General features: G+C 39.2%; 1 protein-coding gene across 6 annotated transcripts in view; it reads right to left on the bottom strand.

Moving 5' to 3' along the window:
* LYRM4 (LYR motif containing 4) overlaps positions 1 to 14,043 on the bottom strand; it is a 158,511-nt gene that overhangs the window by 94,359 nt on the left and 50,109 nt on the right. For 3 of the 6 annotated variants that reach the window (XM_006768689.2, XM_015567167.1, XM_015567166.1), the window contains exon 2: positions 11,488 to 11,608. In XM_006768689.2, the coding sequence (XP_006768752.1) occupies positions 11,488 to 11,608 (121 nt within the window). Of the gene's footprint in view, positions 1 to 3,250; positions 3,566 to 5,455; positions 6,099 to 6,519; positions 6,694 to 11,487; positions 11,609 to 14,043 lie in introns of those variants that run through there. The other 3 variants (XR_001514739.1, XM_015567170.1, XM_015567169.1) reach the window with 3 other exon arrangements.

The raw sequence follows: 14,043 nt of genomic DNA, 5'->3' as shown, positions 1-14,043 counted from the left end.
AAAGCTCCAAGTCACTAATCATCCGAGTGATGCAAATCAAAACAACGATGCAATACCATCTCACACCTGTGAGAATGGCTATCAACAAATCAACAAAGGACAGATGTTGGAGAGCAAGTGGAGGAAAGGGAACCATCATACACTGCTGGTGGGGATGCAGACTGGTGCATCCTCTGTGGAAACAGTTTGGAGTTTCCTCAAAAATTTATAATGGAACTACCATTTGATCCAGTGTTTCCACTTCTAGGAATATATCCTAAAAATTCAGAAACACCCATCAGAAAGAATATATGCACCCCTATGTTCATAGCAGTGCAATTTACAATAGCTAAGATTTGGAAACAGCCTAAGTGCCCATCAGCAGATGAATGGATTTGAAAGCTGTGGTACATTTATACAATGGAATACTACACAGCTGTAAAAAAGAAGGAACTTTTACCATTTGCCACAGCATGGATGGAAGTAGAAAGCCAGTCAGAGAAATATAAATATCACGTGATCCCACTCATATGTGGAATCTAATGAACAATATAAACTAATGAACAAAAATAGACCCAGAGACATGGAGACATAGATCAGACTGTCAAACCTCAGAGGGAATGCAGGGGAGGGTGAAGAAGGGGAGATCAACCAATGAACATATGTACATAAGACATGGACACAGATAGTAGGGTGATGAAGGCTTGGGTGGAAGGAGGAATAGGGAGGGAAATGGGGGAAAAAAGGCACATATGTAATACTTTTAACAATAAAGATTTATTTTTAAAAATAAATATATATAAATTAAAATAAATCTTAAGAAAAAAAGAGAAATAAACTTACATTGTGCTTATAGTAAAATAAAAAAATAAAATCATTAAAATATCCATACTACCAAAAGCAATCTATAGATTCAACACAATTCCTATGAAAATACCAATGGCATTTTTCAAAGAGCTAGAACAAACACTCCAAAAATGTACATGGAAACACAAAGACCCTGATAGCCACAGCAATCTTAAGAAAGAGAAACAAAGTCGGAGGTATCATGCTACCTGATATCAAACTAACCAAAACAACATGGTACTGGCATAAAAACAAATACATAGATCAATGAAACAGGCTAGAGACCCAAAAATAAACCCATGAGCATATGTTCAATTAATATATTGACAAAGAACATACAATGAGGTAAAGACAGTCTATTCAACAAATGGTGTTGGGAATATTGAATGAAACTAGACTTTCTTACATCACATAGAAGAAAGACTTAAATGTAAGACTCCAAATCATAAAACTGCTAGAAGAAAATACAGGCAGTAAAATCTTTGACATTTCCCTTAGCTATATGTTTTTTTTCTGATATATTTCCTCAGAGAAAGAAAACAAAGAAAAAAATAAACAAATGGGACTACATCAAACTAAAAGGCTTTTAGCATAGAAAAGGAAACCATCAACAAAACAAAAAGACAACCTACTGAATGTAAGGTTATGTGCCACTGATACATCCCATAAGGGATTAACATACAAATCTATGAAGAATGGATAAAACACTCAAAAAAACAATCAAATTTAAAAATGGGCAGAGGACCTGAATAGACACTTCTCCAAAGAGGACAAACAGATAGCCAATAGATATAGAAAAAGAAGGTTAATGTCACTAATCATCAGAGATGCAAATTAAAACTACAATGAGATATCACCTCACACCTGTCAGAACTGGTATCATTAATACATTAACAAACAAGTGTTGGTGTGAATGTGGAGTAAAGGGAACCTTCCTGCACTGTTGTTGGGAATTCACTTTGGAGCAACCATGATGAAAACTGGAATGAGGTTCTCAAAAAGTTAAAAATGGAACTGCCTATGACTCAGCAATTCCATTTCTGGATATATATCTGAAAAAACCCAAAATACTAATTTGAAAAAAAATATGCACCCCTATGTTCACTGTAGCATTATTTACGATAGCCAAGATATGAAAGCTACCTAAGTGTCCATCAATAGATGAATGGATAAAGAAGAGGGGGTACCTATATACAATGGAGTATAACTTGGCCATAAATAAGAATGAAAATATTACCATTTTTGATAGCATGGATGGACCAAGGGTATTATACTAAGTGAAATAATTCAGACAAAGAAAGATAAGTAGCATATTGATTTCACTTATATGTGGAATCTAAAGAGCAAAATAAATGAATAAAATAGAAACAAACGCACAGATACAGAGAACAGACTGATGTTTGCCGGAGGGGAGAGGGGTTGAGGGATTGAGTGACAAAGTTGAAGGGATTAAGAACTATAAATTGGTAGTCACAAAATAGCCACAGGGCCCTGGCTGGTGTGGCTCAATTGGTTGAGGATTGTCCCATGCACCAAGAGGTTGCTGGTTGGTTCCCAGTTAGAACACATACCTGGGTTGTGGACTTGATCCCCAGTAGTGGGTGTTCAGGAGGCAGCCGACTAATGAATCTCTCATCAATGTTTTTCTTTCTCTCTCCTTTTACCTCCCTTTCTCTCTCTCAAATCAATAAAAACGTATCTTTAAAAAAGTGCATTCTTTTAGAAAAAAATAGGTCACAGGGATGTAAATTAAAGCATTAGGGAATAAGTCAATAATATTGTAATAACTATGTATATTGCCAGGTAAGTACTTGAAATATAGAGGGGACCACTTTGTAATGTATGTGATTGTCTAACCACTATGCTGTACACCTGAAACTAGTGTTGCATGTAAACTGTATTTGAAAAATAAAATTTAAAGTTCTTTAAAAAACGACTCACTGGCCCAGCCAGTGTGGGTCAGTGGTTGAGCATTAACCTATGAACCAGAAAGTCACAGTTCGATTCCCAGTCACATACCCGGGTTGTAGGCTAGATCCCCAGGCTGGGGAATGCAGAAGGCAGCCAATGAATGATTCTCTCTCATCATTGATGTTTCTATCTTTCTCTCCCTCTCCTTTTCTCTCTCTGAAATCAATAAAAACATATTTTTAATAAAAAGACCAAAAAAACAAAAACCAAACCAAACCAAACACGACTCACTGGAGATCATGCCATGAGTCAGACGTAGAGCATTGGCTAGAACCAGTGTTTCCTTCTGTGTCTTCCTACCAAACCACCTTGCCTTTTTAAGCATTAATGCAGTGTTTACTACATCTCTGAGGCACTGGAAATACCATGGTGAACAAGAAACCCTGGTTCTCTGGAAGGTGAGAGTGTTAGGGGCAGAGATAACTTACTAATACATCATTGCAAAGCCATGTAATAAATCTATAGTTACATTTTATTGTTTGGTGGCCCAGAAGGCAGTAAGATTTTAGCAGGCAAGAAAGGGGGAGGAAGGGCACTGAAAGCCTTCCCTCAGGAGTGGGGTACAGGTGCTGTGCTGGTCCAGTGGCCACAGAAGGCCCAGCCCCCAAGGATCCTGCGATCCAGCTTAAGTGAGACTCAGGTGCTTCCATTCACGAAGCAACAGAAATGCTGCGAAGGCAGGACATAAAGTATGATGTCCATGCGACAGGCTCCGCACGGTACAGAAACAGACAGGAATAAGCATGTTCCTAATGGTCCGCTAAACTGCCTAGAGTAGAAGAAGAGAGTGGTCAATGTCTTGTAGGAGAAAATGAGCTCAGTTTTTTAAAAAAAATTCCAATTAGAAAAATACTTTAATATTATGAAAAATACAGCTACAAAGCTAGCTGCAAACTTTAAATAATAGCCGAGAGTTATGAAAAAAAGCAAAACACTAAGTTTGGCACTGTTAAGACAGAACCCAGTTCAAAGCTAGAGAAAAATGTGTTTTTTTCTCTTTTTACAGTCTCCCCTTCCCCATCCCACTCTTTCTAGGTTTGTTGAGTCCTAGTGAAGAAAACCTCATTTGTCAATAAGTTATCTACAACCTGTCACCTGTATGAAAGGGCAACTGCTGTTCCTCACCTTGACCCATGTAACATTCCTGTCATCACTGAGTGTTAAAAGCTTTATGAAGTATCGCCAAAGTATTTTCTCGAATTGGTTCCCTTGCTGAGGCTGACTATGAAGAATAAACATTACATAACTTAGCATTATGTAACCTAGTTACTCTCCCACGCTTATCAAAACATGTTATCTGTGAGATCTGGGAATCAAGCTTTCTTTTTAAAGTCAATTTAGTAAATAGAGAAGGTCAGTGACATAACTCACCCTTATAGTTTGTAATTCCTTCACAGGTATGTTCTGTAACCTAATGATCATTTTCAGAATCAGAAAATGTCAGGCATGCAAGGGATCTTAGAGAGCCATGGCATGACCTGCCCCTTACCTACAGGAGGAGGGCTGCATGTGAGGACTGCCTGCCAGCTGCCAAGGAGGCGGCTGGGAGCAGAACCCACCTCTGCTGCTCCTAGGCCAGACAGCATTCAGTGATTATTTATTGGGCTCTGATGGCAAATCTACCTCCGCGCAGGCAATTCTGGAATATACTAACTTATTAGTAAAATTCAGGAATAACCTGTTGAAACCCCCAGTCCAATTTCAACAAGGCATTTAGGTTTGTTAAGTACAGCAGATTGATAAAAAAAATTCTTGTGCTATTAGAGATCTTGGAATTAACGCACCCAATTGTGTACTTTTTATAGATGAGGCCTAAAAGGTCAGGGAATTTTTGATGGTGCAATCACTAATTTGTGATAGGCTTTGAAGAGGAATCCATGTGACTTGGGGTAAGTCTTTTTTCACTACATTAAGGAGGTGAGATGGGTGGGGAGAAGAAAAGTATTCTATGAAGTGGAAATGTTTGAAGAAAAGGAAAATATTTAAAATACTGATTTAATTGTGTACAAGCATTATTAAATAAAACTAAGATTATTACAATAGTACATCTTAGAGAATATTTAGGTTTTTTTTTGATTATTTATAACTGACCAATCCATAAAATGACAGCCTTAATTATCAGATAAAGGAAGAATTGAAATTTCTGACATACCATTTGGCTTTGATATTTCCAAAACATAGCAAGTACAAAACTAACATTAAGAATGGTATTTCTTTATCTTTAGTAGAAAAATTAAACGATAATGTTTTAAGAAAGATTAAATATCATGACTAAGGAAGCTATCATCCTTGTGTTAGAATTTAAATTTAGTGTATCTTGCTCAAAACCTCTTTCCTTACCAACTATTATTATGTCTTTGAATAAAACAAGTTATTTTTTTTTAGGATGATACAGGTATAATTAGGAGAAATCTTTCAAAAGGCACAAATAAAACTATCCTTTATATATGTGTATATATATTTATATACACACATACATACAAATGAAACCCATCAAATTTGAAAAAAATCCAACTACAGATATCAAATGCTCAGAAAATGAGTACATGTTCTCATATACACCCTGGACTTGGGGGGAGTGTCAGTATCTCTCTGTGCCTCAGAGGATGTGGTAGAGAAAACACAAATTAACATGAACAGGGTGTGCCCCTTCTATTACCCTTCTTAGAAGATGTGACATTGTTCCTTTGTCATCTTGGGAGAAGATCTCCAGCATAAGCATGACTTGAATTAACTTTGATTGCTTGAAAGGATGAGCCAAGCAGTAAGGCATCAAAAGGTTTCCACTGAAGGGCACTTCAGTGATAGCTTGTCAAGAATAGCACAATTGGAGCTGCAACCTTCAGATCTGTGGGGAAATTCTGAGCAAACACTTCTTAAATAAGGTGGCTGACCTTTAACATTTTCAGACTGTGGTTTTTGTACTTTTTCTTTTGAAGGCTGAGAGAGTGAAAGTGTTTTTCAGAAATGATAAATAAGATCAGCCCCTGGGATAAACTATTCATAAGACTACAGACAGTAAGCTGTTAGCTTTTAGTAAGAGTTCTAAATGAGCAATTAGAAAAAGAAGTACAAATCTTGTCTTCTCTCACATCCAAAGTCTCATTTACCTTCTGCCAAAATAAGGCCACGTGCAGTCTGATCTCTATTCTAAGAACTGGCTGAAATATAAGAATAGATGAGGGCTCACCATTCTTCTGAGTGTGTGTCCTCAGGAAAACTAGTAAAACATGCCAAGTCTGACTTTCCTCTTCTAACCCAAGGATACTGGTATGGTCTTAGAAGGCTACTGTTAGGAGAAACTGAGACAACATATTCAAAGTGCTTAGCACCTAGTGTCAGCACATACAGAGGGCACAATGAACACTGACATCACCACCACCACCTTCATCAATGAAATCATCTCTTTATAGATGTGGTAAATAAGGCAAATAAACAACTTGCCCAGTATCACACAAGAGATTACTATCAGAGCTGAGGTCCGTGTACTTTCTGCTCCAGAGTTGTTACTATCTACTTCCACTTTAGATGCTTCAGAAACAAAAACAGTTCAAGGAATTCAAGAGTGAACAGCTGTAGCAAACTAGACGGGAGGATAATAAAAATTCCCAAATAAAACTCGTGCAAAAACTTTCTATGATTAGCATTATCAGTGCCTTCCTCTTGAGCTTTTCTAAACATGGAAATATGCACAAGACCTATTATGAGATATGAAAAATGCAGAGGTGAGCAAGGCTTTGTCTAGAAAGGAAATGGAATCTTGTTTTGTGTATGTCAACCTTGGAGGAATCAAGTAAATTTAATGGGAAATCTTCAACCAAGAGACATTTCTTCTACAAGAATGCCACCTATGGGTGGGCATATTATTGCCCCAGACTGGAAGATTTACTGGAATTTCTAGAAAAGCAGAGAGGGAGACAACTAGTTTAAATTTTTGTAAAAAGAAGTCTTTTTATAGCTGCAGAGGAACTATATATTGAACAGACTGAAAAAGTAGGTTTATAGTAGAGTATGTGGAATACAGAGTTTATTTCTGGGTTATTATTAATTACTAGAGGCCCAATGCATGAAATTCATGCAAGAGTAGGTCTTCCTTCCCCTGGCTGCTGGCACCAGCTTCCCTCCAGCACCCGGGACCTGGGCTTCCCTCCAGCCACTGGCAGGAACCGGGGACCCGGGCTTCCCTCGCAGCCCCAGCTTCATCCGGAAGGTCATTCGGAAGGATGTCTGGAAGGATGTCTGGTCTAATTAGCATATTACGCTTTTATTATTATAGATTGTTTTATTTTTCCTATGAACAACTGTAAACCTACTTTCACCCCTTTCACCCCACCCTGTCCATAGCTGGCTACAACTTTCCTCACATGTAGCCTAAACTACAGAGTTAAGATCTTGGTGAAAAATGGTCAAGGAAAGCTGAGCATAGAGTAAATTACTCTAAAGTGTATCAGTAAGTTTCTGCAAGTGAAGAAGAAGGGGACAGATACTGAACTATAGAAATTTAGAACTGGAATTAGCCTTATCTGTCACTTAAGTATTTGGATGGAAAAATATATTGTTGGTGTAGTATGTAATTGTACAGTGAGGATAAATTGGGTGCTTCTACTTTTGCCCCACCCTATGTTTTGACCATCATGAATTCCAAAAACTTCTCTTGGTCCCAACCTTTCCAGTAGATGACCCATCACCAGCACTAGCACCTATCTCTAAGCAGAGCATCTTCTTTCAAAGAAAATTAAATAGCAGTTGAAAAGCAGTAATGTTTTAAGTAATAGAAAAAAGAAAGATTAAAATGCTTTCCTGAAGTCCTAATGTCTATACTAGTTTCTTCCTAATTTGACTTCTTCCTGCTGCCTGACTGGCTTCTTTGCTACATTAAACACAAGCCGCTCAATAAATCAAATATACTGTATATATTGCAATTCTGTGCCCACAATTTCTTTTCCTAAACATTTATTGAGTACCCACTCAATAAATATAATTATGAATTGACCTTATGAGCTTTTTGGAGGAAAAGTTGGGATGGAATTATGAGGTCCATCAGAACCTTGTAGAAGTTCTTTCTCACTTTGACTCTTTGGAGATAAACTCCTTGTCTCCATCCTAGATCCCATCTATTATTCACTCATTTAATAGAACAGAAATATACACTGAGTGGCCAGATTATTATGACCACCTGATGTTTGTAGGCAAATTAGCTATAATTTCGCGCTGAAGTTGCTAGAGGGCCAGACCATTATAAATAGGGAAGCAGGTTGTTTACCACGACAGAAGTGATTTTTTTCTGAAGATATGGGTAAGCAACACGATATAACAGCCTTTGAACATGGACTATATATATAGTACTTACCCCTATACCTATATAGATAAACCAAAATTAGACCAAAGCATCAATCTACATATTTAAAAAATAATAAGGCAGTCAGAAGCGAGATTTATGTACTCTGTCTTAGACTTGGGAGCAGACAGGAAAGCTCAGTTTAGAGGAGGCTAGTCCATATTTACTATGTGCTAGCACCCTCTTAAGGGTTTCACATATGTTAACTTATTTGATCCTCACTATAACCCATGGAGTTGGGCCTGTTGTTATCTGTACTTTACACAAGGCACCAAGAAGTTAGATATCTGGTTCAAAGTCACAGTAGGTTGAATAAGGATTTGAACACAGTCAGGCTGGCTCCAGAGCCCATGCTCTTACATACCAGGTAGCAGTGACCATGACAGGTGAGATCCCTGTCTTCACAGGAAAGGAGAAAACAGACAACAGTAATGTTATTTTTGGTTCGATAAGTGCTGTAATGAAAACTAAAGCAGGGTAAGGTGATAGAGTGACAGAGGGAAGGAGGCTATTTTAGATTCTGTGATAAGTGAAGTCTGAGCAAAAGTCTGAGGGAAAAGGGGAATCGAAAAGGGGAGAAACTAGTCCAGGCAGTAGGTGCAAAGGTTCTGAGATGGGAACAAGCTGGAGATATACAAGGGATATGAAGAAGGTACATAGTGCAAGGGAGACAAGAGCAATGGAGGGCCTTTGAGGGCTTCATAAGGACATCATATTTCACTGTCAGAGTGCAACGAAGCCCCTGGAGCACTGTGACCCGTGTGAAACCTGCTCTGATTTTCCTTATAAACATCATTCTGGCAGCGTGTGAAGAATAGAACATTTCAGGACAAGGCCAATTGGAGCAAGTTAGAAGGTTATTACATTGGCCAGTGAGAAGGAAATACAGATGCTACTTTATTTTAGGCCTTTTCGCCAAGGTCAAGTTTACCAGCTTAGAGTGAGGTGGCTCCAGGAGTCCACTACAGCTCATAAGCCAACTATGGTAAATGTTATTCTTGAATTCAGGAACAGTCTTGATGTGAAAGGGAAGTGAACAGAAACCTCCCAGTTGTTGACCTATAATTGGCTAACTAGTTCTCTGATTGAATGAGAATGCTTTCACTTGTCAGGGCCTCTCTGAGCAGGGCCTTTAGGGATCACATGATCAGTCACCTAGTTACTAGCTGATGTACTAGTTACTATGGAAGCTCTGGGCACTGGCAATCCTGGGTTGGGCACTGGGCCTCTCTCTAAGTGGATTCACTGGGGATGTCTGATGACGGCCAATCTAGTCTTTTTTTTTTTTTAGAGGGTAGTTTGAGCATTTCAAAATGAAGATACAGTTGAAATGGTGGAACAGATTACTTACAGGTAACCTTTTCTAAGCATTTTCTACTCCGAGCAAAGTTACACTAGGAGAGGAAACCAGCCTGTGTTGGTGATGCTTGCCAACTTTTACATGGGAAAGAGCCAAAGAGGTAAATCTTTCTGAGTTTATGCAAAAGAAGGACAAGTTCCAATGTTAAAGGTTCTACAAATTTCAACCACTGATGCCTGGGTAGTGCCACTGTTCTAGTTCTCAAAATGCGACTCATTAATCTGCTACTCTCAAAGTATATGCAAATGTGCAGATCAGTTTCTTTGTAAACTATCCTAAGCATAGGAGTTATTTTCCACCACAGGTCTTATTTTTCCACCCATTTACCTTAGTCAAAGATAATTTCCTAGGCTTGTCTGAATGTGGCAAAGTTATTTTATTGCTAAATAACTACAGAACTCAAGGAGGGTCACCAGAACCTGAAATGGTATTCTGGAACAGACTGTTTTACTATATAGGCAATAGAACAAGACTTCTAATCCTATATAATAAAAGCCTACCAAGCTAAGTGTCTGGTTGTCCATTCAACCAATCAAAGCGTAGTATGCTAATGCTATGCTAAGGCTGCTCAACCCCTCGCTATGACATGCACTGACCACCAGGGGGGCAGAAAGTCGACTGGTTGACCAGTTGCTATGACATGCACAGACTACCAAGGGGCAGATGCTCCCACCGGTAGCTTAGCTTGCTGCTGGGGTCCGGCTGATTGGGACTGAGCGAGATGGGCCGGACATGTCTTGGAGCCCTCCCCAGCTGGCCAACCTCTTGCATCCCTCTGCAGCCCCCATGCACCAGTGGGGTCCCTCGGCCTGGCCTGCGCCCTCTCACAATCCAGGAACCCTTGGGGGATGTTGGAGAGCCGGTTTCAACCCAATCCTGCAGGCCAGGTCAAGGGACTCCACTGGTATGCAAATTCGTGTACTGGGTCTCTAGTTTTGATATAAAATGAAAACTACAGTTTTTAATACTGCTTCTCTTTTTTTTTTTGAGTTCTGTTTAGAGGCAAGCATGATGAAGATATGTTAATATATTATGATATGATTGTTAATATATTATGATATGATATAATGTTAGTCAAGCTGGCATTTCCTCATGACGCTAAAGAAGTTCTTTCCAAAACACAAACAGAAATTAGCAAAATGGCAAGGAACTTCCCTTCCACACTTTATAAACAAATTTACTGAAAGTAAGAGAATAAAACAAATAGAAGTAGAAATGAAGCTTATGGTGTGATTACTGCTAAATTCAAGGAAAATAGTGAAAAGTATATGTTTTTTTAGAGAGTGAGAAAGCCAACTGATAGTAAGCTACTTTAGTCTTTAGCTTTCCAATGAATTTTGCAGAAGGATGGATATATCGCACTACCCAGAGACCATGTTGTAGCAACTGCTCCACTCTACCTCAAGAGAAAGAGAAAGACAAGCACAAATCAAGGTGATCCCTGGCACTTCTACAAGATGAAAACAAAAGCACCTTCCAGGGTCCTTTATGGGGTCAATGCCAAGGCAGCTATTCACACCATTTCCACCTGCAGATACACCTTCCCTGTGGCAACAAAATTCATTTCCTCACCAATGACCATGTCTTCAAGACAATCTTATCTTGAACTATGATTTTAAAATACTAAGAAAAGTAGAATACATTTATACTCATCACCAAGTATATGTCCATATACAAATGTGTAATATATCTTACAAAGAGAACAGTTTTTGGAAGGTTCCCATACTTAAAGCATCAACCTTTAGTTAAATGTGAGAACTTAGCTTCCCAAAGGATGCATTCCCTGGAAACTCTGGAAAGCTGATATTTTTCTTTATGTTCTCCTTGAATTCAATAATATAATAGGTCATCTTTCTATGTTTATATGAGTAAAAGGAACAGTCTCATGATTCTGTGTAAATCATAAATACCAAAAATAGTGACATGCATTCAAGGGGATGTGTCAAAGCTTTAAACTCTTAATGAAAAATAGTACATCATTGAACTTTCTTACCTGTCGACGAATCATTTCCAGGTCTCCCTTGGCTTTATTCACTAGAGCCTGAATTTCTACAGGATCTTTCATATTCTTATTTTCTCTGAAGGCATCTCTTATCTTCCTGATAGCATAAGTTCTAAATAAATTTGGGGTGGGGGAGAAAAGGTATCAGTATTTCTGAAGCTATGTTTTTAAATAAATTTAAAAGCTCTTCCTTAGGGATGAACTGTCTGATATTCTCCTATGGATAATTCACTTCATTGCTTGCTCTGGGGACAGGCCCATCCATTACAATTCTGGGATGACTAAGCAAACATATTTAGGGATATAAATCTACCCCAAACAAATCACATATAAATGGCAAACTGCTACTGAAATGCTCCTTAGATTGCTGATTCTTTATAGAGTTATTCACATGTGGCTACTCTCCATTTACATGGATAATTGAACCTTTAATGTACCGAGACAAAGTAAGAACTACGAGGTGAAATAGTGCACCACATATGAATACACCAAGGCTGTGATCTAAGTCAGATTCGGGGAAGCTCTATAATCTTGTCCCATGTTTTGGCTATTTCTTCCTCTTGTGTAACTTAACATCCACATCAGGATCTTACCTCAGTACAGATTGCAAATTAAACACATATGCACATACATCCACACGCCTCACACTCTCCTCCCCCCATATAAATCACATGCAATATGGGATAGCAGTTCAAGAACAAGGCTTTCAAATCAGACAGGCTTAGGTTTAAATTCTTGCTCTAGCTCCCTGTTTGTGTGAAACTGGCCAACCTTCTTAACATAACCCATGTTTTCTATCAGTAAGACAGGTACAATCCTGCCTACCTCAAAGAGGTGCTAGGGAGGAGAGAGTAAGTTTTATAATGAGTGTCTGAATCTGAAAGAGAACCTGGTACAAGAAAAAGACTCAATAAATTAAAACTGTTCCTCTTCCCTCTTGCTATTACTTACTGCAATTAGTATCTGCCTCTCCTCGCATCACTGTCATACCAGAGTGTGTGCATAGAGGGTAGATGGGCCTGGATAATTAGCTATTGCTGCTGAGTCAAGAGTCCTTAACCTGATATACTCTCACACCCAGAGGGTCATGGCCTTTACCCCCAGGCCCACCCATCTGTACCAGATTAAAGATACGGCTAAGGAGAAGCAGCCCATGTCAAACATATCAGACACAATTTTCTGTAGTTTTTGTAGCATCTCAGATTGCTCTTAACTTTGAACACCAGCTAAAGAATCCATGCGAAGCCCAGTTTTGACCTCTGAACCAGGAGTTCCCCATCGGGGCACATGCCTGGGTTGCAGGCTCGATACCCAGTATGGGGCATGCAGGAAGCAGCCGAACAATGATTCTCTCTCATCATCCATGTTTTTATCTCTCCCTCTCCCTTCCTCTCTGAAATCAATACAAATATATTAAAAAAAAAAACACCAAACAAGAATCCAAGGGAAACTATTAGTAACATTTAGAAACAGAAGAATGAGGGCCTCGTGGCGCAACGGTAGCACGTCTGACTCCAGATTAGAAACAGAAGAATGGAAATAGAGGCAAAAAAATGAGAGAAGGAAAATATAATTTCCTTGAAAGCTGGGATGTTGAGATGGATACAATTTACTGGGGAACCTTGTTCTAAAGAGGACTAATTTGATTTAGATAAACTTTTCTAAGTTAAAAAGAAACTTTTAATTAATAATTCACATATCAGGTCTATTTGCATTTAAAAGCAAGAATAAACCAAAATCTTGCAACATTAAGAACCATAAAGCAGAAAAGAATGCTATTTAGGAACTTGAATTTTTAGGATATAAGCCACTGCCAAAGACTTTCACCTTAATCCAGTGGTTCTCAACCTTCTGGCCCTTTAAATACAGTTCCTCATGTTGTGACCCAACCATAAAATTATTTTCGTTGCTACCTCATAACTGTAATGTTGCTACTGTTATGAATCGTAATGTAAATATCTGAATATCTGATATGCAGGATGGTCTTAGGCGACCCCTATGAAAGGGTCGTTTGACCGCCAAAGGGGTTGTGACCCACAGGTTGAGAACCGCTGCCTTAATCCCACCTGAACACACTGGAGAATTTATAGAGGAGTTTTTTTTCTCTCACTCTTAAAGTGACAATGACTGGAAATGGGATCCCTGTACTAGACACTTTATAATGGGCTCATCGATACATATAAAAGCCTAAATAACCATTACGATGGAATGACCAGAACAACTGGTCACTATGATGTGCACTGACCACCAGGGGCAGACGCTCAACACAGTAGCTGCCCCTGATGGTTAGTGCGATCCCACAAGGGGAGCGCTGCTCAGTCAGAAGCCAGGCTCATGGCTGGCGAGCACAGCTGCTACAGTGGTGGCGGGAGCCTCTCCCGACACTGCAGCAGCACTATTGAGCAGCAGCAACAGGTGCAGTGGGCCAGGATGAGCGTAAGCGGCGTGGCACCTGGCCCCAATTTGGGCTTCTCCCTGGCTGCCTGCCACTTGGTGCACTGCTACCTCCCTCGGGGGATGTCTGACTGCCGGGCTGAGAGACTCACC

This window comes from Myotis davidii, unplaced genomic scaffold (assembly GCF_000327345.1).
Source record: "Myotis davidii unplaced genomic scaffold, ASM32734v1 scaffold623, whole genome shotgun sequence".
NCBI classification, from domain to species: domain Eukaryota; kingdom Metazoa; phylum Chordata; class Mammalia; order Chiroptera; family Vespertilionidae; genus Myotis; species Myotis davidii.
The sequence above is the reverse complement of the archived record's forward strand: the minus strand, read 5'-3'. Positions and strand labels throughout refer to the sequence as shown.